Source organism: Salvelinus namaycush, chromosome 14, assembly GCF_016432855.1.
Source record: "Salvelinus namaycush isolate Seneca chromosome 14, SaNama_1.0, whole genome shotgun sequence".
In the NCBI taxonomy this organism is placed as follows: domain Eukaryota; kingdom Metazoa; phylum Chordata; class Actinopteri; order Salmoniformes; family Salmonidae; genus Salvelinus; species Salvelinus namaycush.
Genome location: NC_052320.1, coordinates 7,186,363 through 7,210,679, shown reverse-complemented (window position 1 = coordinate 7,210,679; position 24,317 = coordinate 7,186,363). Strand labels below are relative to the sequence as shown.

The 24,317-nt window shown below is 45.7% G+C and overlaps 1 protein-coding gene across 1 annotated transcript in view; it reads right to left on the bottom strand.

Annotated features, from left to right (window-relative positions):
* The window catches only part of LOC120059584 (rho guanine nucleotide exchange factor 25-like), a 78,946-nt gene extending 55,880 nt beyond the window's left edge, over window positions 1–23,066 (bottom strand). The window contains exons 1-2 of the mRNA XM_039008715.1: window positions 23,049–23,066; window positions 16,127–16,301 (exon numbers count right to left, since the gene is read on the bottom strand). Coding sequence (XP_038864643.1) covers window positions 16,127–16,301; window positions 23,049–23,066 — 193 coding nt within the window. The remainder of the gene's footprint in view (window positions 1–16,126; window positions 16,302–23,048) is intronic.
* Between the last annotated feature and the right edge of the window lie 1,251 nt (window positions 23,067–24,317).

The window sequence follows — 24,317 nt, the reverse complement described above, 5'->3', positions numbered from 1 at the left end:
TCCTTTACTGGTATATACTGGGCACAAGTTGTCTCTGTTTACTGTAGACTGGACAGGTTGTCTCCGGTTACTGGTATACTGGGACAAGTTGTCTCCTGTTACTGGTATACTGGGACAAGTTGTCTCCTGTTACTGGTATACTGGGACAAGTTGTCTCCTGTTACTGGTATACTGGGACAGGTTATCTCCTGTTACTGGTATACTGGGACAGGTTTTCTCCTTTTACTGGTATACTGGTACAAGTTGTCTCCTGTTACTGGTATACTGGGACAGGTTGTCTCCTGTTACTGGTATACAGGGACAAGTTGTCTCCTTTATCTGGTGTACTGGGACAAGTTGTCTCCTTTATCTGGTGTACTGGGACAAGTTATCTCCTTTATCTGGTATAATTGGACAGGTTTGTCTCTGTTATCTGGTATAATGGGACAGTTTGTCTCCCTTTAACTGGTATAAATGGGGACAGGTTGTCTCCTTATTCTGGTATAGCTGGGACAGGGTTTGTCTCTGTTTACCTGGTATACTGGGCAAGTTTGTCTCCTGTCTGGTATCAGTGACAATTTGGTCGTACAGGGCTACAAAGCATAGCACCTCCATCTTCAGTACAGGGCTACAAATCATAGCACCTCCATCTTCAGTTCTACAAAGCATAGCACCTCCATCGTCACTTCTACAAAGCATAGCACCTCCATCGTCAGTTCTACAAAGCATAGCACCTCCATCTTCAGTACAGGGCAACAAAGCATAGCACCTCCATCTCAGTACAGGGCAACAAAGCATAGCACCTCCATCTTCAGACCAGGGCTACAAAGCATAGCACCTCCATCTCACAGTACAGGGCTACAAAGCATAGCACCTCCCATCTTCAGTCTCAGGGCAACAAAGCATAGCACCTCCATCTTCAGTTCAGGGCAACAAAGCATAGCACCTCCATCTTCAGTACAGGGCTACAAAGCATAGCACTCCATCTTCAGTACAGGGCTACAAAGCCATAGCACCTCCATCTTCAGTTCAGTTCTACAAAGCATAGCACCTCCATCTCAGTACAGGGCTACAAAGCATAGCACCTCCATCTTCAGTACAGGGCTACAAAGCATAGCATCTCCATCTTCAGTACAGGGCTACAAAGCATAGCACCTCCATCTTCAGTACAGGGCTACAAAGCATAGCACCTCCATCTTCAGTTCAGGGCAACAAAGCATAGCACCTCCATCTTCAGTACAGGGCTACAAAGCATAGCACCTCCATCTTCAGTACAGGGCTACAAAGCATAGCACCTCCATCTTCAGTTCAGTTCTACAAAGCATAGCACCTCCATCTTCAGTACAGGGCTACAAAGCATAGCACCTCCATCTTCAGTTCTACAAAGCATAGCACCTCCAGCCTCAGTACAGGACTACAAAGCATAGCACCTCCATCTTCAGTACAGGACAACAAAGCATAGCACCTCCATCTTCAGTTCAGTTCTACAAAGCATAGCACCTCCATCTTCAGTACAGGGCTACAAATCATAGCACCTCCATCTTCAGTTCAGGGCAACAAAGCATAGCACCTCCATCGTCAGTTCTACAAAGCATAGCACCTCCATCTTCAGTACAGGGCTACAAAGCATAGCACCTCCATCTTCAGTACAGGGCAACAAAGCATAGCACCTCCATCTTCAGTACAGGGCTACAAAGCATAGCACCTCCATCTTCAGTACAGGGCTACAAAGCATAGCACCTCCATCTTCAGTTCAGGGCAACGAAGCATAGCACCTCCATCTTCAGTACAGGGCTACAAAGCATAGCACCTCCATCTTCAGTACAGGGCTACAAAGCATAGCACCTCCATCTTCAGTTCAGTTCTACAAAGCATAGCACCTCCATCTTCAGTTCAGTTCTACAAAGCATAGCACCTCTATCTTCAGTACAGGGCTACAAAGCATAGCACCTTCATCTTCAGTTCAGGGCTACAAAGCATAGCACCTCCATCTTCAGTACAGGACTACAAAGCACAGCACCTCCATCTTCAGTACAGGGCTACAAAGCATAGCACCTCCATCTTCAGTACAGGGCTACAAAGCATAGCACCTCCATCTTCAGTACAGGGCTACAAAGCATAGCACCTCCATCTTCAGTTCAGTTCTACAAAGCATAGCACCTCTATCTTCAGTTCAGGGCTACAAAGCATAGCACCTCCATCTTCAGTTCAGGGCTACAAAGCATAGCACCTCCATCTTCAGTTCAGGGCTACAAAGCATAGCACCTCCATCTTCAGTTCTACAAAGCATAGCACCTCCATCTTCAGTACAGGGCTACAAAGCATAGCACCTCCATCTTCAGTACAGGGCTACAAATCATAGCACCTCCATCTTCAGTTCAGTTCTACAAAGCATAGCACCTCCATCTTCAGTACAGGGCTACAAATCATAGCACCTCTATCTTCAGTACAGGGCTACAAAGCATAGCACCTCCATCTTCAGTACAGGGCTACAAATCATAGCACCTCCATCTTCAGTTCAGGGCAACAAAGCATAGCACCTCCATCTTCAGTTCTAAAAAGCATAGCACCTCCATCGTCACTTCTACAAAGCATAGCACCTCCATCGTCAGTTCTACAAAGCATAGCACCTCCATCTTCAGTACAGGGCAACAAAGCATAGCACCTCCATCTTCAGTACAGGGCAACAAAGCATAGCACCTCCATCTTCAGTACAGGGCTACAAAGCATAGCACCTCCATCTCCAGTACAGGGCTACAAAGCATAGCACCTCCATCTTCAGTTCAGGGCAACAAAGCATAGCACCTCCATCTTCAGTTCAGGGCAACAAAGCATAGCACCTCCATCTTCAGTACAGGGCTACAAAGCATAGCACCTCCATCTTCAGTACAGGGCTACAAAGCATAGCACCTCCATCTTCAGTTCAGTTCTACAAAGCATAGCACCTCCATCTTCAGTACAGGGCTACAAAGCATAGCACCTCCATCTTCAGTACAGGGCTACAAAGCATAGCATCTCCATCTTCAGTACAGGGCTACAAAGCATAGCACCTCCATCTTCAGTACAGGGCTACAAAGCATAGCACCTCCATCTTCAGTTCAGGGCAACAAAGCATAGCACCTCCATCTTCAGTACAGGGCTACAAAGCATAGCACCTCCATCTTCAGTACAGGGCTACAAAGCATAGCACCTCCATCTTCAGTTCAGTTCTACAAAGCATAGCACCTCCATCTTCAGTACAGGGCTACAAAGCATAGCACCTCCATCTTCAGTACAGGGCTACAAAGCATAGCATCTCCATCTTCAGTACAGGGCTACAAAGCATAGCACCTCCATCTTCAGTACAGGGCTACAAAGCATAGCACCTCCATCTTCAGTTCAGGGCAACAAAGCATAGCACCTCCATCTTCAGTACAGGGCTACAAAGCATAGCACCTCCATCTTCAGTACAGGGCTACAAAGCATAGCACCTCCATCTTCAGTTCAGTTCTACAAAGCATAGCACCTCCATCTTCAGTACAGGGCTACAAAGCATAGCACCTCCATCTTCAGTTCTACAAAGCATAGCACCTCCAGCTTCAGTACAGGACTACAAAGCATAGCACCTCCATCTTTAGTACAGGACAACAAAGCATAGCACCTCCATCTTCAGTTCAGTTCTACAAAGCATAGCACCTCCATCTTCAGTACAGGGCTACAAATCATAGCACCTCTATCTTCACTACAGGGCTACAAAGCATAGCACCTCCATCTTCAGTACAGGGCTACAAATCATAGCACCTCCATCTTCAGTTCAGGGCAACAAAGCATAGCACCTCCATCTTCAGTTCTACAAAGCATAGCACCTCCATCGTCAGTTCTACAAAGCATAGCGCCTCCATCTTCAGTACAGGGTTACAAAGCATAGCACCTCCATCTTCAGTTCAGGGCTACAAAGCATAGTACCTCCATCTTCAGTTCTACAAAGCATAGCACCTCCATCTTCAGTACAGGGCTACAAAGCATTACACCTCCATCTTCAGTTCTACAAAGCATAGCACCTCCATCTTCAATTCAGTTCAACAAAGCATAGCACCTCCATCTTCAATTCAGGGCAACAAAGCATAGCACCTCCATCTTCAATTCAGGGCTACAAAGCATTGCACCTCCATCTTCAGTACAGGGCTACAAAGCATAGCACCTCCATCTTCAGTTCTGAATATCTGTGTGTATGGAGGGAGGGAGGAGTGTGCTGAATATCTGTGTGTATGGAGGGAGGGAGGAGTGTGCTGAATATCTGTGTGTATGGAGGGAGGTAGGAGTGTGCTGAATATCTGTGTGTATGGAGGGAGGTAGGAGTGCGCTGAATATCTGTGTGTATGGAGGGAGGGAGGAGTGTGCTGAATATCTGTGTGTATGGAGGGAGGGAGGAGTGTGCTGAATATCTGTGTGTATGGAGGGAGGGAGGAGTGTGTACGTGTCCTGTTCCATCCAATACCTCCCCCTCCCACTGTCCTGTTCCATCCAATACCTCCCCCTGCCCCTCCCACTGTCCTGTTCCATCCAATACCTCCCCCTGCCCCTCCCACTGTCCTGTTCCATCCAGTATCTCCCCCTGCCCCTCCCACTGTCCTGTTCCATCCAATATCTCCCCCTGCCCCTCCCACTGTCCTGTTCCATCCAGTACCTCCCCCTGCCCCTCCCACTGTCCTGTTCCATCCAATATCTCCCCCTGCCCCTCCCACTGTTCCAGCCGTGCCTCCTTTTTACCCTCCAACTGTACAAGAGTATACCAGATCATACACACCACCCACATAAAAACCAGATCCCCCCCCATTTTTCTCCCTCCCTCCCTCTCTATGCCCCATCTCTCTCGCCCTCCCTCTCTACCCCCTCTCTCTATTCCCCCCTCTTTATCTCTCTCTTTCTCACTCGCTTTCTCTCACTGGCAGCACCATCCACGTCCCACCACTCAATCATGCTGTTGTAATTGAACCTGCTGTTGTAATTGAACCTGTTGTTGTAATTGAACCTGTTGTTGTAATTGAACCTGCTGTTGTAATTGAACCTGCTGTTGTAATTGAACCTGCTGTTGTAATTGAACCTGCTGTTGTAATTGAACCTGCTGTTATAATTGGCCACATTCTCTCGCCGATGTTTCATTTGGACCTGGAAATGACCAACAGTCAGATTTCCCCCCTTTTCCCCGACTCTGCCTGGATCAAAGGCTTATACCCACACAGATCTCTCAATCTCTGTCTGTCTTTAGAACACACACACACACTGTCTTTAAAACACACACACTCTGTCTTTAGAACACACACACACACTGTCTTTAAAACACACACACACTGTCTTTAAAACACACACACACTGTCTTTAAAACACACACACACTGTCTTTAGAACACACACACACTGTCTTTAAAACACACACGCTGTCTTTAAAACACACACACTGTCTTTAGAACACACACACACACTGTCTTTAGAACACACACACACACTGTCTTTAGAACACACACACACACACACACTGTCTTTAGAACACACACACACACTGTCTTTAGAACACACACACACACTGTCTTTAGAACACACACACACACACTGTCTTTAAAACACACACACACTGTCTTTAGAACACACACACACACACACACTGTCTTTAAAACACACACACACACTGTCTTTAAAACACACACACACACTGTCTTTAAAACACACACACACACTGTCTTTAGAACACACACACACACACACTGTCTTTAGAACACACACACACACACACACTGTCTTTAGAACACACACACACACACACACTGTCTTTAGAACACACACACTGTCTTTAGAACACACACACACACTGCCTTTAAAACACACTGCCTTTAAAACACACACACTGTCTCGAACACACACACACACTGGCTCTGGAACACACACACACTGCCTCTGGAACACACACACACACTGGCTCTGGAACACACACACACTGTCTCTGGAACACACACACACTGTCACTGGAACACACACACACTGTCTCTGGAACCCACACACACTGCCTCTGGAACCCACACACACTGCCTCTGGAACACACACACACTCCCTCTGGAACACACACACACTGCCTCTGGAACACACACACACTGCCTCTGGAACACACACACACTGCCTCTGGAACACACACACACTGCCTCTGGAACACACACACACTGCCTCTGGAACACACACACACTGCCTCTGGAACACACACACACTGCCTCTGGAACACACACACTGCCTCTGGAACACACACACACACTGCCTCTCTGACAGTCTTTGGAACATGGCTGTGTAGCGTACATACACCAGAGCTGTGTTTGAGTGATGAATGTGTCGAGGGTTTAAATCTGAACTAAAACATCTCCCTGAAGGGTTGAACATTAGCTAAACACAGTTCAAATGTTCAGCCGCCTAACGTTGGCAACACATGAAGTGTAAAGACCTAGGCAGCCCTTGTCATTTACTTTAACCAGAACCCTTTCTACAAACTGTTATAAAAGTGAAATTAGTCAATAGGTGTTTTTCCTCCACTCTCTGCCATTAATAATGTATTTGTTCCAAATCTTGCTCTGGTAGATCAAGTTTATGTTGAGGGTAATTTTTTAAAATTATAATCATGAGTTGGAACCGGTTCAGGGAACAGAACAGAAAACCAGAAAAAAACAGAATTCTTCGAGGAACAGAACCAGAACCGAGAACGAAAGTGAGCTATACTGTTCCGGAGCAGAAACGTTAATTTAAAAGCATGGGAACCGGTTAATAACATGCTTTTAGTTTCTAGGGGGGGGAAAGGCAACAAAGTGCCTAGGCAAAGCCCTCACTGTCACTCAGAAACGTATTCCAGTGTCTGCCTGCCAGCTGAAAATCTTTGCCATTTTGTGTAGGCTACCTAACCCTCCCCCTCACCCCAAAGCATGCATAGTCCACTGTAGCTACTGACGTTACAGGAGTGATTTAGAAATTAGGGAGAGAGATTTTTTATTAGAGAACAATGGATAAACTTTTTCAATGCTAGTTAGGGATACTGTATTTATCACGTTTCACTTTGGATTTATAAACTACAAAAAGGCAAGATGTTATTTTCTGGTGCTGCTCTGCACACACAAGCTTGTTAGCTTGTTAGCTAGCTCTGGTCTAGCTCTTAAAAACTCTAGGCGTTAGTTCAACGTTAGTTAAGCCAACTCTCTGAAGTTCAAAGACATTCAAAGTTACTTCATAGAAGCCACTCCTCCATAGGTATAATTCTGTGGGCCTAATTCAGATAATGCATGTCATAACAACAAGATGCCCAGCGCTTCATGCCCAGCCCTCTCCTCACCCACAAAATTTCCGTAAAATGTAAAATGTCGCACTCTACTATACACTTGTCTGTCCAATGCATATACAAAGCTTGCTCGCTCATTAGAAAGCTGCTCTTTTTTTGAGGTTCGAATCGGTTCAGAACTTTATTTTGCTGGTCGGAACAGTGGAATGTAACAAATAATATTGGTTCTGTTCAGAATCAAAACAATTGAAAAATGATTTCACTTCTAACCCCTGTTTACAATGCAATCAGCTGAAAAAGTGAAGCTTTTTTCTTTACTTCCTAGTAAAGAGAAGCAGATCTAAAGGCCAGCCGTATTCTGGAGCTCTGGAGCAGTGGTCTGTAAGGAAGTGTTTTCTCCAATCAGCTGAAAGAGTTAAGCTTTTTCAGCTGATAAATAATTCATCCACCTGACAGGTGATGATCATGATCATTACACAGGCACACCTTGTGCTGGTGACAATAAAAGGCCACTCAAAAAAGTTTTGAGGGAGTGTGCAATTGGAATGCTGTCTGCAGAAATATCCACTAGAGCGTTTACCAGAGAATTGAATGTTCATTTCGCTACTATAAGCCACCTATAAATTTGGCAGTACATCTGTGATGAAACATATTATCATGTGAAGACACAGCCTTGAAAATGTTCATATTTTGTTAGTGTCATACATTATCCTTGGCTCCTGCCTGTGCTTGGGGGGGGGGGTGGGGGGGGCATGACCCCTTCCTTACGACCATCTGGCAGAACGCCCAGAATATGTTCTATAAGTTAAGATAGGAGACGATGCCAAACACATACAGGAACCAACCGTATGTAACTTGTCTGTGTAAGCAGTACATAAGAGATCTAATGGGACTGAGTTCACTTCAGACCAGTACTTTATGCATCTAAGTTTGACTGTGACCTCTCCAGCTTGCTGTTAATAAACAATGATTAATTTAAGATTGACTTTGATTGTCCCAAGTGTAGAATTTACATGACAATTTGGCATCAACGAACAGGATGATTGATTCTGCCTGCGGTGCTTTCAAGTGACAGTATGTGAGGAAAACCAGTGGTGCATTTCATGAAGCGTAAGGGAAATTCCCATCTGACCAAAAGAGGAAGAGGACCCGCCCAGACCAGACCCTTACTGTGAGCTGCCCAAGAGGAGACACATCATCCGCGAACAATTGAGGGACATGTCTTCCGAACTTCAGTAAGTTAATTTAAATAAATTTGTATAAAAATGTTTAAATAAAATGATAAAACCAATGAAATTAAAGCGAGTAACGCATAAAAAAGGTACCCATAGTCTTATAAGAGAAAGCTATTTACTAGTATAATGAGAAGACTAGAGCAAGAGTGTAACGGTACTATGGAAAGCCTCGCTGACAGCTGCCTGTAGGCATTTATAAGAGAAGTGTCTACGTGGTCTGCAGCCACTACTAATAGCACGTGGTGTTATTATATATGTATGTGAAAGATACTTCCTATGCACCATATGTAATAACAGAGAGTCGTTGAAGATGCACATAGGGTAACAAGGGAGATTACGGAGTGTGGTTGAGAATAGTACTAAGTGAATGAAGATATGAAAGTTGTGTGAGTGTGGAAACGATTTGGATATTAAGCTGACTGAAATTTAGATAACAAGAATTTAAATTTGGATAATAAGCTGATTGAAATTTGGATAATAAGAGATTTGAAATGTACCTATTTAGTACTGAGTGAATGAGAGCTGTCAGGGCACTAGCTCCGGTGTGAAAGAGGTCTGAATGAATACCCAAACCAGTTCTGTGTGAGTTTTTCGATCTCTAACATTATCTACGGTTTTGTTATCTAGAGGTTCCGTCCACCACCGCCTATTGTAGTCTGGGACTACTAGCACGAGGTGTTATTGAGCACGGGATGTTTTATATGTATAGGAAGTAGCGGCAAGAACCGTTGAAGATGCATATGGTGCATAGGATGTAACGATAGAAAAGTCTACGTGGTCTGAACCACTTATAATAGCACAAGGTGTTAAGTCCACCACCGCCCGTCGGATCTACAGGTAGAGGGTAACATGTCTCAGGATCTCAATCAAGGGTAACATGTCTCAAAGGATAACATGTCTCATTAGTAACGAGGATAACATGATAACATGTTTCATTAGTAATGAGGATAACATGATAACATGTCTCATTAGGGGATAACATGTCTTATTAGAGGATACCATGTCTTATTAGTAACAAGGATAACATGATAACATGTCTCATTAGAGGATAACATGTCTCATTGGTAATGAGGATAACATGATAACATGTCAAACATGATAACATGACGAACAGAGGGACTGACCATTGGGACTGATTAAATTAGAGTTTGGTGTGGAATAATAGATTGCAGCAAGTACTCACTGAACTCAAACAGACACCATTTGATGTCGACATCCACTGGCTATGCTAACTGTGATGTCGACATCCACTGGCTATGCTAACTGTGATGTCGATATCCACTGGCTATGCTAACTGTGATGTCGACATCCACTGGCTATGCTAACTGTGATGTCGACATCCACTGGCTATGCTAACTGTGATGTCGACATCCACTGGCTATGCTAACTGTGATGTCGACATCCACTGGCTATGCTAACTGTGATGTCGACATCCACTGGCTATGCTAACTGTGATGTCGACATCCACTGGCTATACTAACTGTGATGTCGACATCCACTGGCTATGCTAACTGTGATGTCGACATCCACTGGCTATGCTAACTGTCTTTCTTTGATTATGTTGCTTCTTCTGACTCACCATTATTATTATGTTGATATTCCACCCAGGGTTGTGTTGTAATGTGTTGCAGGGTAGCTGAGACTATTACCATAGTATTTAATCATTTATCATATTCAAACCAGAGAGGAATCCTAAAATGAAAGACAACAGAGGGCCCAGATGTTTGAAGTACTTTGTAATGTATAGAAGTCTTATAAAGTTGCATGGATTTAAATCAGTGGATGCTGGTGGGTGGAGCTATAGGAGAATGGGCTGTGTGTACTGGCTGGAATGGAATTCATGGAACGGAGTCAAACATGTGCTTTCCATATGTTTGGTGTGTTTGATACCGTTCCATTTATTTCATTCCAGCCATTACAATGAGCCTGTCCTCTTATAGCTCCTCCCACCAGCCTCCACTGATTTAGATAGAAGAATTCCCCAGACTACCATTGACCACACGTCTTGATACTACTCTGTAGCATACATATTCAATGGCTCTGTAGCCCATATTACAGTTTTTTCCAACTGCTTACACACAAAATCTTTTCATGCCACACGATTTTTGAAACCTCTCACTCAAAGTGCAAAACTACACACCAAATATACAAAACCATAAGCTATTTCTCAGCCTTTGACTCAGTTGTCAATTGCATAAAACACTTTTTTCAAAACACTACACACAATTCTCTACCTAAAACACAAAAATCTAACAGGAAGTGACTTGCTTTCCTTTTCCAAACACAACCAATCAAAATGCTACACTTATTCACCAGGTCACACACACACTCCTCACATGTGCAAACACTAATAGCTTAACTGATCACTAACCAATCACTGCTTTACTGTAGTATAGGCCTATAAATAGGTCAAAGGTCAGATTACCTGTTTTGAACAATGGATGCCAATAATGGACAGAGAGCAAGAGGAGTAGGAGGAAGAGGAAGAAGAGGACGAGGGCAAAGAAGAGAAGGAAGGAGAGCCATCTCTGATGAGATTAGGGCAACACTTGTTGATCATGTGATCAACCACGGTTTGACCATGAGAGAGGCTGGACTGAGAGTCCAGCCCAACTTGAGTCGATTTACAGTGGCGTCCATAATTCGAACCTTCAGAAATGAGAACAGGTATGCAACTATCTAATGACTATTTTAGCATTACAGTAATGTACTGTAAAATACGTATGACTGCATAGTATTGCATAAACATTTGTAACTCTAAGCCATCCATTTACTGCACTGCATTGAATGAATGAGGTTGGTTACCATGCTTTACTACATTTTTTTGTACATTGTTTACAGTTCCTATGCTGAACACATACTGTGTTTGAATTCTGTACAGAGTAGAAAGGCAAAGACATCATGGAGGACGAGGACGCTTGTTTACAGATGTACAAGAGACTGCAATTATAAATATGGTTTTGGCCAACAATGCAATTAGGATTCGAGAGATAAGAGAGCATATCTTGAATAATGACACCATATTTAACAACATCAATGCTGTAAGCCTGTCGACCATACAACGGCACCGAGTGACGATGAAACAACTTTACAAGGTGCCATTTGAGAGAAACTCTGACAGAGTCAAGAATATGCGACATGACTTTGTAGAGGTATGTATGCAACACTACTTCCAGTACTTCAGACATACCACATTTACTCATCTGTATATCCTTTTGTCTGTTACAGAGAGTATTGGAGCTGGATGCCCATGTAATTCGCCATGAATTTATTTATGTGGAGGAGGTTGGCTTCAACCTCACCAAAACCAGGCGCCGCGGAAGAAATGTAATAGGACAGAGGGCAATTACCAATGTCCCTGGACAGCGTGGGGGTAATATAACTATGTGTGCTGCCATCACTCAAAACGGGGTCCTCCATCACAATGCCACACTGTACAACACCGGCCATATGCTCACTTTTCTGGATGCAGGAGCCTGCTAGATTTGTGGTTTTATGGGACAATGTTAGTTTTCACCGGGATGTTCTGGTCCAAAACTGGTTTGCCACCCATCCACAATTTGTAGTTTTGTACCTACCCCCATATTCACCTTTTCTAAATCCCATAGAGGAATTCTTCTCAGCCTGGCGCTGGAAAGTGTATGATCGCCAACCCTATGCCCGCATGCCGCTTCTCCAGGCAATGGAGGACGCATGTGGGGACATAGAGGTTGCCTCTGTCCAAGGTTGGATACGCCATGCTAGGAGATACCTCCCTCGATGTTTGGCAAGAGAAAACGTATCTTGTGATGTGGACGAAGTATTGTGGCCAGACCCAGGCCGGAGAAGAGATGAAGCGTAGCTTAGCACTGGTGACTGCCCCCCCTACCAATTCCTGTACTGCCCCCCCGGGACCCCACACACACAATTGTGTTCTTTACTGTATTCTAAAGAATATACTTTTGGTTTACATATGTTTATGGTTTTGTTGTATGCTACTGTATACAACAGTAATGTTTGGCCTAATAAATATTTTCTGTTTCTACATTGCATTGGTGTTTACAGTGTACTTGTTACCCCTCTCGGCAGATTACTTTCACTGTAGAACATTGTATTGAAATGTAGACATAAGCCTATGAAAGAGCTTTAGATTTAGAACAACAGTGTTTACATGGTATATCCAAAAATGTACTATTATGAAAGCAGTGTTTGCCATTTGATGCAAATGCTTTTTATGTGTTTATGGCATTTTGAATGCAGTGTTACATTTTGAAGGAGATGTGAGGCATTTTGCATTTTGTGTGTGCAGTTTTGGGAATTGTGTGTAGAGTTTTGAAAAAAGGAGACAGTTTTGAAAACGTGTGTAAGCAGTTGGAAAAAACTGTAAACATCTGATGAAAATAGGTTATAGGAGTCTGTGTATTCTCTGCTGCTGTTGTAACTCTCCACCATTGCTCTGTGCTATACAGATCTATCTACCATAATACTACTTGTTACATATCAGTTTGGCCTTCATACGTCCTGTATGTCATCACTATGTCTATTCTGCTGGACCTTAAGCTACATGAAGTCATGTGTGCTGTATCTGTGTGTGTGAACACTTTGCACTGGCTACAGGTCGACTGTGAGCACTTTGCCACGGTTACGGTTCAGGAAGAGGACATGGAGGAAAAGAGAGGAATATGGAGGGAAAGAAGGAAGATGAGAGAGAGGAAGGATAGGAAAGAGAGGAAGAGTTAAGGGTAGGAAGGAAAAGAAGAAGTGGAAAGGGAAAAAGGAAAGTGAATTCTCTTCCTCCTATGTGCTGCGTCATGTGATTATGGTTCCTGTGAAGCCACCAGATGCTTCTCCTGTCCTCTTTCCTCCTCTCCTGTCCTCTCCCGTCCTCTCCCGTCCTCTCCTTTTCTCTCCTCTCCTGTCCTCTCCCCTCCTCTCCTGTCCTCTTTCCTCCTCTCCTGTCCTCTCCCGTTCTCTCCTGTCCTCTATGACCTTTCCTCTCCTCTCCCCTCCTCTCCTCTCTGTTCTCTGAAACCCCACAACACTAGAGCACACACACAAAGGGTGAATGGGCAGAGGGACACACGTCACTGAGAATGTAATCTTTAAAATGCCAAGGTGTAAATATGGGATATTGTGTCAGTTATAAAGAATCAGTTGACAAAAAGTATACAATGGACCAGACCGGGGTTCAAATAGTATTGTTCCGTGCTGTGATTGAGTTTACCTGGATCAATGGAGCCAATGGAATAGTTCCAAAAGTGCAAACCCTACCAATCTGATACCCCAGACAAGGTCAAGCAAATGCCCAGTACTTAAAATTATATTTGACCACAGGTCTGCAATGGACCAAACAGGACTGGCACAAACAAGCAACCACCCAACTCTCCTCCACACATCCATCCATGGACTATGAAACCATGCATTTCTGCACTCTCCTGAGGCTAAGATAATATTTGGCTGCATTTGCTTCGCCAGCACAATCCGTGTAAGTACAGCCATTACACAAAAACATCGCTGACAGCTTCCTCCTCTCTCACACACACACACACACACACACACACACACACACACACACACACACACACACACACACACACACACACACACACACACACACACACACACACACACACACACACACACACACACACACACACATAAACTCGCACACACACACTCACACATAAACACACACACACCAAACAAACGTCATGTTCTGCTCTGCACAGGACTTAGTGGTTTGGTTTCAGCCACATGGTAGTACGGTAGACAACCACCCACCCCACACACCCCAATCCTCCATCCAACTACAAAGCTCCTTTTGTTCGGTTGCACTCAAGGAAAATGGGAATGCATACAAACCTTCTCAGAGTTAAGTCAACCAAGAATGGCTGCCTGCAACCAATAGTGGGATTTTCCTCAACATTTTCCCATATCTGGAAACAGTTGGCCACACATCCTCACTACTCTGGCACACACAAACACATGCTGGCACGCAAACACAAACACACTGATTCCAACTTTCCTATATGGTACATTAACCGGGTTAACTAGGCTCCGATCCTCCAATTGGTCAGATTAGGTCCTCTATCATCCTGTCAGTGCTAACACCGCAGATACAGCGAGGTAGTTCATTACCTGCTAACCACCAAGCTTCAGGAAGCTTCGGGTGACTCCCATCTGATTACACACCTGCTCATTATCTAAAATGAGGTCAGATAGATCTATTTTAGGTACACTTACAAGCAAGGATGTAATGGAGGGTTAACACGTGAATGTACAGTCGTGGCCAAAAGTTGAGAATGACACAAATATTAATTTTCACAAAGTCTGCTGCCTCAGTTTGTATGATGGCCATTTGCATATACTCCAGAATGTTATGAAAAGTGATCAGATTAATTGCAATTAATTCCCTCTTTAAGTCCCTCTTTGCCATGCAAATTAACTGAATCCCCCAAAAACATTTCCACTGCATTTCAGCCCTGCCACAAAAGGACCAGCTGACATCATGTCAGTGATTCTCTCGTTAACACAGGTGTGAGTGTTGAAGAGGACAAGGCTGGAGATCACTCTGTCATGCTGATTGAGTTCGAATAACAGACTGGAAGCTTCAAAACGAGGGTGGTGCTTGGAATCATTGTTCTTCCTCTGTCAACCATGGTTACCTGCAAGGAAACACGTGCTGTCATCATTGCTTTGCACAAAAAGGGCTTCACAGGCAAGGATATTGCTGCCAGTAAGATTGCACCTAAATCAACCATTTATCGGATCATCCAGAACTTCAAGGAGAGCGGTTCAATTGTTGTGAAGAAGGCTTCAGGGCGCCCAAGAAAGTCCAGCAAGCGCCAGGACCGTCTCCTAAAATTGATTCAGCTGTGGGATCGGGGCACCACCAGTACAGAGCTTGATCAGGAATGGCAGCAGGCTGGCCAGGAAACTCCCCAGACCTTAATCCCATTGAAAACTTGGACAAACAAAACCCCTCAAACTCCAAGCATTGATTATGCAAGAAAGGGCTGCCATCAGTCAGGATGTGGCCCAGAAGTTAATTGACAGCATGCCAGGGCGGATTGCAGAGGTCTTGAAAAAGAAGGGTCAACACTGCAAATATTGACTATATGCATCAACTTCATTGTAATTGTCAACAAAAGCCTTTGACACTTATGAAATGCTTGCAATTATACTTCAGTATTCCATAGTAACAACTGACAAAATTATCTAAAGACTGAAGCAGCAAACTTTGTGAAAATTAATATTTGTGTCATTCTCAAAACTTTTGACCACGACTGTAGTACAAGACGTGCACACAAGACAAGTGGGTGGCAGAAATTAAGTCCTAAGAAAAAGTCCTAAGAATATTGTAGTATTTCTCAACATCCTTTATGAGGTGATTGAGTGGTCAACCAACTTGCTTTTTAATGTCACTGAAAGGACATCTGAAACCCTACCGCCCCGGCATCGGAACAAGGAGCAGACCAGAACATGGACGTTTGTTTTCCAGGTGGAGTCAAATGGTTGGATGGAGCAAGACAGGTTAGGTGAGGCCACTGTTTGGCCTGGCAGTTGTCTATAACACTGTGTGCCATAGACAACTGCCGGGCGACACAGAGACTGACAGCAATGGACAGAGACAGTGTGTCAGGTCTCACCTGTTCTGTCTCGTCCTTCTTTGCACTCAAGGGTGTCTTGGGAGGAGGACCCCTGCTCCCAGTCCTCTAGCCCAGCCGATTTCCACTGTGCTGGACCTGAACCTGAACCTGCTACCCCCTCTTCTCCCTTCTGGCTCACTGCGGGCTCTGCTGCTACGTCACTGTTCTCTGCAAACTGGACATGGAGAGACACAGTCAGGAGTATCCCTCCGAAAGAAGACTCAACAACTAGCCTGCTGACAGATGTTATCATGCCAACATTTGACACCCATCGTAGGAGTTGGCTATGCAGAACAAACAGATCTGGGACCAGGCTTGAAAATAATTGCAAGAAATATGTATATTGAGATTTTACTCTTACCTGTTGATCAACGATGGTAAGACTGTACAAAGTGCATTAAAACACATATCCCTATTGTATCCTGAACTTTGTTGAACCTAGGGTTAGAGAGAGAGAGAGAGAGAGAGAGAGAGAGAGAGAGAGAGAGAGAGAGAGAGAGAGAGAGAGAGAGAGAGGGAGAGAGAGAGAGATCATGTAGTCAGTCACTACACCTGCGAGAAAAGAGCAAGAGGAGAGAGGGAGGAGAGAGAGGGAGAAGAGAGAAGTAGGGAGGGGAAGAGAGAGGGATCATAATTACTAGGGGAGGAAATAATTTATCTGAATAGATAGATAGCCACTTTGTGTTAGGAGAGGAAGCCACTGGTCTCTGCTGTCCCTGTTGCCTCGTGCTCTGACAGCAACTTGCTGTCCAAACCTTGCTTAATTGTTATTAAATGGAAAGTCACCTTTATATTTTTGACAACTTTTACATCACCACATTCCTAAAGAAAAGTATGTACTTTTTACTCCATACATTTTCCATGACACCCCAAAGTACTCGTTACATTTTCCATGACACCCCAAAGTACTCGTTACATTTTGAATGCTTAGCAGGACAGGAAAATTGTCTAATTCACACTCTTATCAAGAGAACATCCCTGGTCATCCCTACTACCTCTCACTAAACACACGCTCTGTTTGTAAATTATGGCTGAGGTTGGAGAGTGCCCCTGGCTATCCGTAAATAAAAACAAGAAAAAAATGCCGTCTGGTTTGCTTTATATAAGGAATTTGAATTATTTATACGTTTACCTTCACGTTTGATACTTAAGTATATTTAAAACCAAATACATTTAGACTTTACTCAAGTAGTATTTTACTGGGTGACTTTCACTTTTACTTTAGTAATTTTCTATTAAGGTATCTTTCATGCACCGGCAGAACAGAGACGCTACCTCTGGTAAGACGAGGGGTGGGGGTGTGTGTCTATTTGTCAATAACAGCTGGTGCGCGATGTCTAATATTAAAGAAGTCTTGAGGTATTGCTCGCCTGAGGTAGAGTACCTTATGATAAGCTGTAAACCACACTATCTACCAAGAGAGTTCTCATCTATATTATTCGTAGCCATCTATTTACCACCACAGAACGAAGCTGGCACTAATATCGCTCTCAACCAACTCTATAAGGCCATAAGCAAAGAAGAAAATGCTCACCCAGAAGTGGCGCTCCTAGTGGCCGGGGACTTTAATGCAGGTAAATTTAAATCAGTTTACCAAATTTTTTCCAGCATGTCACATGTGCAACCAGAGAAAAAAATTCCTAAAATTCTATCCTCCTGATTCCTGCTTACAAGCAAAAACTAAAGCAGGAAGTACTAGTGACTCGCTCAATGCGGAAATGGTCAGATGACGCGGATGCTACAGTACAGGACTGTTTTGCTAGCACAGACTGGAATATGTTCCGGGATTCATCCAATGGCATTGAGGAGTACACCACCTCAGTCATTGGCTTCATCAATAAATGCATCGACGACATCATCCCCACAGTGACTGTACTTACATATCCCAACCAGAAGCTATGGATTACAGGCAACATCCGCATCGAGCTAATGGCTAGAGCTGCCACTTTCAAGGAGCGGGAAACTAATCTGGACGCTTATAATAAATGCCGTTATGCCCTCAGACGAACCATCAAACAAGCAAAGCGTAAATACAGGATTAAGATTGAATCCTACTACACCGGCTCTGACGCTCGTCAGATGTGGCAGGGCTTGAAAACTATTACGGATTACAAAGGGAAACCCAGATGCGAGCTGCCCAATGACGCGAGCCTATCAGACGAGCTAAATGCCTTTTATGCTCTCTTTGAGGCAAGCAACACTGAAGCATGCACAAGAGCACCAGCTGTTCTGGATGACTGTGTGATAACGCTCTCGGTAGCCGATGTGAACAAAACCATTCACAAAGCTGCTGGGCCAGACGGATTACCAGGACGTGTACTCAAAGCATGCGCGGACCAACTGTTAAGTGTCTTCATTGATATTTTAAACCTCTCCCTGACCGAGTCTGTAATACCTACATGTTTCAAGCAGACCACCATAGTCCCTGTGCCCAAGGAAGCGAAGGTAACCTGCCTAAATGATTACCGCCCCGTGGCACTCACGTCGGTAGTCATTAAGGCTGGTCATGACTCACATCAACAGCATCCTCCAAGACACCCTAGATCCACTCCAATTCACATACCGCCCCAACAGATCCACAGATCTCAATCACACTCCACACTGCCCTTTCTCACCTGGACAACAGGAACACCTATGTGAGAATGCTATTCATTGACTACAGCTCAACGTTCAACACCATAGTGCCCACGAAGCTCATCACTAAGCTAAGGACTCTGGGACTAAACACCTCCATCTGCAACAGGATCCTGGACTTCCTGACGGGCCGCCCCCAGGTGGTAAGAGTAGGTAACAATATATCTGCCACGTTGATCCTTAACACAGGGGCCCATCAGGGGTGTGTACTTAGTCCCCTCCTGTATTCCCTGTTCACCCACGTCTGCGTGGCCAAACACGACTCCAACACCATCATTAAGTTTGCTGACGACACAACAGTGGTAGGCCTGATCACGGACAATGATAATATGGCCTATAGGGAGGAGGTCAGAGAACTGTCAGTGTGGTGCCAGGACAACAACCTCTCCCTTAACGTAAGCAAGACAAAGGAGCTGATCATGGACTACAGGAAAAGGCGGGCCGAACAGGCCCCCATTAACATCGACGGGGCTGTAGTGGAGCAGGTCGAGAGCTTCAAATCCCTTGGTGTCCACATCACCAACGAACTATCCCGGTCCAAACATACCAAGACAGTTGTGAAGAGGGCACGACACAATCTTTTCCCACTCAGGAGACTTAAAAAATTCGGCATGGGTCCCCAGATCCTCAAAAGGTTCTACAGCTGCACCATCGAGAGCATCCTGACCGGCTGCATCACCGCCTGGTAAGGCAACTGCTCGGCATCTGACTGTAAGGCGCTACAAAGGGTAGTGTGAATGGCCCAGTACATCACTGGGGCCAAGCTTCCTTGCCATCCAGGACATATACAATAGTTGTTTCTTTTATTTATAAAAACACTCACTCCCTGAACTGGCTTCCCAACTCTCAGCACTCGTTACAGAATAACACCTCACCTAAGGGAAGCAACAGGGAGTTTTTGTATTTTATTTGTGTCAGAGTAATGAAGTCAGGTCCGGAAACTGCTACAGGCTCTCATGCCTCAACCAGATCGCCAGGCTTCCCTGCCTCAGCCGGCTCGTCAGGCTCTTATGCCTCAGTCGGTCATTAAGACACTAACAGCTTACAGACGGTAGGCAATTAAGGTCACAGTTATGAAAACTTAGGACACTATAGAGGCCTTTCTACTGACTCTGAAAAACACCAAAAGAAAGTTTCCCAGGGTACCTGCTCATCTGCGAGAACGTGCCTTAGGCATGATGCAAGGAGGCATGAGGACTGCAGATGTGGCCAGGGCAATAAATTGCAATGTCCGTACTGTGAGACGCCTAAGACAGCACTACAGGAAGACAAGACGGACAGCTGATTGTCCTCGCAGTAGCAGACCATGTGTAACAACACCTGCACTGGATCGGTACATCCGAACATCACACCTGAGGGACAGGTACAGGATGGCAACAACAACTGCCCGAGTTACACCAGGAACGCACAATCCCTCCATCAGTGCTCAGACTGGTCCTCACCAGACTCCACCGGCAACAACGTCGCCTATGGGCACAAACCCACCATCGCTGGACCAGACAGGACTGGCAAAAAGTGCACTTCACTGACAAGTCGCGGTTTTGTCTCACCAGGGGTGATGGTCGGATTCGCGTTTATCATCGAAGGAATGAGCATTACACTGAGGCCTGTACTCTGAAGTGGGATTGATTTGGAGGTGGAGGGTCCGTCATAGTCTGGGTCGGTGTGTCACAGCATCATCGGACTGAGCTTGTTGTCGTTGCAGGCAATCTCAACGCTGTGCGTTACAGGGAAGACATCCTCCTCCCTCATGTGGTACCCTTCCTGCAGGCACATCCTGACATGACACTCCAGCATGACAACGCCACCAGCCATACTGCTCATTCTGTGTGTAATTTCCTGCAAGACAGGAATGTCAATGTTCTGCCATGGCCAGCGAAGATCCCGGATCTCAATCCCATTGAGCACGTCTGGGACCTTTTGGATCGGAGGGTGAGGGCTAGGGCCATTCCCCCCAGAAATGTCCGGGAACTTGCAGGTGCCTTGGTGGAAGAGTGGGGTAACATCTCACAGCAAGAACTTGCAAATCTGGTGCAGTCCATGAGGAGGAGATGCACTGCAGTACTTAATGCAGCTGGTGGCCACACCAGATAAAGACTGTTACTTTTGATTTTGACCCCCCCTTTGTTCAGGGACACATTATTCCATTTCTGTTAGTAACATGTCTGTGGAACTTGTTCAGTTTATGTCTCAGATGTTGAATCTTGTTATGGTCATACAAATATTTACACATGTTAAGTTTGCTGAAAATAAACGCAGTTGACAGTGAGAGGACGTTTCTTTTTTTGATGAGTTTAACTGTAGATTTAGAGACTTGGTGACGGCAAGATGCGACCGAGTTCTGTAATTCTCCGACTGTGGCCCTTGGCCCCAGAACCATCTTCCTCACTGTGAGTGGGGAAGATACAGATGCATCCTCTACCCGGCAGGTTAACCACTGTTCCAGTGGTTTAAAACTTCTTATTTATTTACTGCCCTTAATTATTCACATGCGTGTTACCTCATTTTTATATCTCAGTGAAACAGGAAGCCATGGAAGGCCAAAGTACAGTCTCTTGGGCTGAGATTAACTTTAAAAAAGCAGAATGTTAACCCAAAAAGCGCATATTTCAACCCCTAAAAGCACCAACAGGGGATTTAATTGTATTTAATTGTCTATAATCTACACAAAATACTCCGTCATGTCAAAGTGGAAGATAACTACACTGAAAGAAAAAAAATGCGACATGCAACAATTTCAATCTATGGATTTCACATGACTGGGAATACTATCAGGATATAGGTAAAACCCAGTTGCAGATCGTGTCGAAGTAACAATGTTTATTACAGCAACAGATACAGAACGGAAGGCAGGCTCAGGGTCAGGCAGAGTGGTCAGGCGGGCGGGCTCAGGGTCAGGACAGGCAAGGGTCAAAAACAGGAGACAAAGGGCTGTGAGACATGGGTTTAGATCTAGACACATGAAAAGTAGGAAGTATACGGAGGGTACGGGGCAGAGGACAAACAGCAGAGGGGCTAATGATTTTGGAGCAGGGGGGAAAGATCTCAGCTTCTGGAGCCGCGGGGCTATAGAGGCGTGCAGAAGCGAAGTGGCCCGGGACTTACTGAACCCTCCCGGTGGTCCTGGTGCCCCACCCTCCCGGTGGTCCTGGTGATCCGCTAAAATGGCGGATAGGTTCGGGGCAATTTCCAAGCCCCCAGGAAGACGTCCCAGGGCAGGCAGAGCTGATTTCAGGCAATGAGCGTGGCAGAACGGGCTCCAGCCCACGACGGCACCAGTAGACCAGTCAATTGAGGGATTGTGTCGCTGAAGCCAAGAGAATCCCAATACCACAGGAACCTGCGGCTGTCACAGGTCAGATTTTCTCCCTTGAGTGTACTACCTGAGGTTGCCACTGGAGAGCACCCTTGGGTTATTTCTAGTATCCAGGTGACCCTGATTGGGGTTATTGTGATCACATGCTGGATGACTATTTAGGTTCCTCTGTGGACTGGGCCAGTTGCTTAGGTCTCATGTTGTGTTCAGTGTTCTCGTGTGCCCTTGCTTTGTTGTTTTGCTATGAAGACCTTAAGTAAGCATTCTGGATTTACCCTTACCTCTGCCTGCTGTGTTTCTCTGCGCCTGGGTCCAAGTTCGTACTGCCATTAATGTCACAGAGGAGACTCAATTAGCAGGAATTGGACTGTTAGCAGGAGTTCCAGCAGGAGTTCCCCGACACTCATAGGTTGATGGGGGTGGTATGGTGGGTGACCTGGCCTATAGAGCGCCCATCCAGCGCTCTAACATCCATGGGGATGGAGGGGGGTTGAGTGGGGATGCCCAGCTCGGACGGCAGGGTAACGTCCATAAGAGTCATATCTGCCCCTGAGTCGATGATGTTCTGGAGAGACTTGGGCTGGTCGCTCCACATTAGGGTGGTATGGAGAGGGGGGTGAGTAAGAAGAGCAGAAACATTATCCTTAAGACCCACCAGAGTACTCGTTCCTATCAATGAGCTAGTTCTCTTGAAGGGACAGGTAGACACATAATGACCGGCAGTACTGCAATACAGACAATTCTGGGTGTTAAGTCTGTGTAGGCATTCGGCTGGAGACAGCCTAGCCCTGCCGAGCTGCATCGGCTTGTGAAGGAGCAAATCAGCAGTCTTCGGATGCTCTTGGAGGAACTTGGGAAAGCTCGAATTCTCTCGGGGACGAAGACGCCGGGGACTTCCGGAGTTCATCAGATGCAAGGTGGGATCCTTGAGTGAGCGATGGGGACCGCAATCAGACCTCTTCTCCATCCTACATTCCGGTAACCGTCCATCGATCCGGATGGTTAAGGCGATGAGTGAGTCGAGATCCGTTGGTAGTTCCCGGGCTGCAAGCTCGTCCTTTACTTCCTCCGATAATCCGTGCAGGAACGTGTCGAACAGTGCTTCCAGGTACCAGGCACCCTCCGCTGACAGCGTGCGGAACTCCACCGCATAGTCTGCCAACTGAGGGAGTCCTGCCGAAGCTGGAGTAACTTCCGGGCAGCCTCTCTCCCAAACACCGGAGCCTCAAAAACCTTTCTCACCTCCGCCACGAATACCTCCAGACTGAGGCAGATGGCGGATTGTTGCTCCCACACTGCCGTGGCCCAGGCGAGTGCCCTCCCGGATATCAGCCTAATAATGTACACCATCTTCGAGCTGTCCGAGGGGAATGAAGAAGGCTGCAGCTCTAAAACAAGGGAGCACTGGGAGAGAAAGGCCCAGCAGGTTCTGGAATCGCCACCATGGCGCTCCGGAGAAGGTAAGCGGGGTTCCCGGGAAACCAGGGTGACTGCGCTGCTACCAGTCAGGTTACTGAGGGACTGGGAGGTTACCGTCATGGTAGGCTGCCTAGTAGGCAACCCATAGAATTGCTCCCGCAAAGCGTCCAATGCTAGGTCGTGATGTTGGGCTGCATCCTGGAACCATTCCATCAGACCGCGAAGCAACTCCTCGTGTCTACCAATGAGGGTACCTTGGGAGGAGATGGCGTTGCGGAGCTGGTCCAAGTCTGCTGGGTCAATCATGGCCAGTTCGTACTATCAGGATAAAGGTAAGCAAGGTCAGGTCAGGCAGAGGTCGGTAATCCAGAGGTGGGGCAAAGGTACAGGACAGCAGGCAGGCTCAGGTTCAGGGGAAGGCAGAGTGGTCAGGCGGGCAGGCTCAAGGTCAGGACAGGCAAGGGTCAAAACCAGGAGGACAAGAAAAGAGAGACTGGGGAAAAGCAGGAGTTGATACAAAAACCGCTGGTTGACTTGACGAACAAGACAAACTGGCCACAGACAAACAGAGAACACCGGTATAAATACCCAGGGGATAATGGGGAAGATGGGCGACACCTGGAGGGGGTGAAGACAAGCACAAGGACAGGTGAAATAGATCAAGGCGTGACAAATACAGATATTCTGTTGGTCACAGATACCTTTTTAAAAAAGCAGGATCGCGGATCAGAAAACAGTCAGTATCTGGTGTGACCACCATTTGCCTCATGCAGCGCGACACATCTCCTTCGCATAGAGTTGATCAGGCTGTTGATTGTGGCC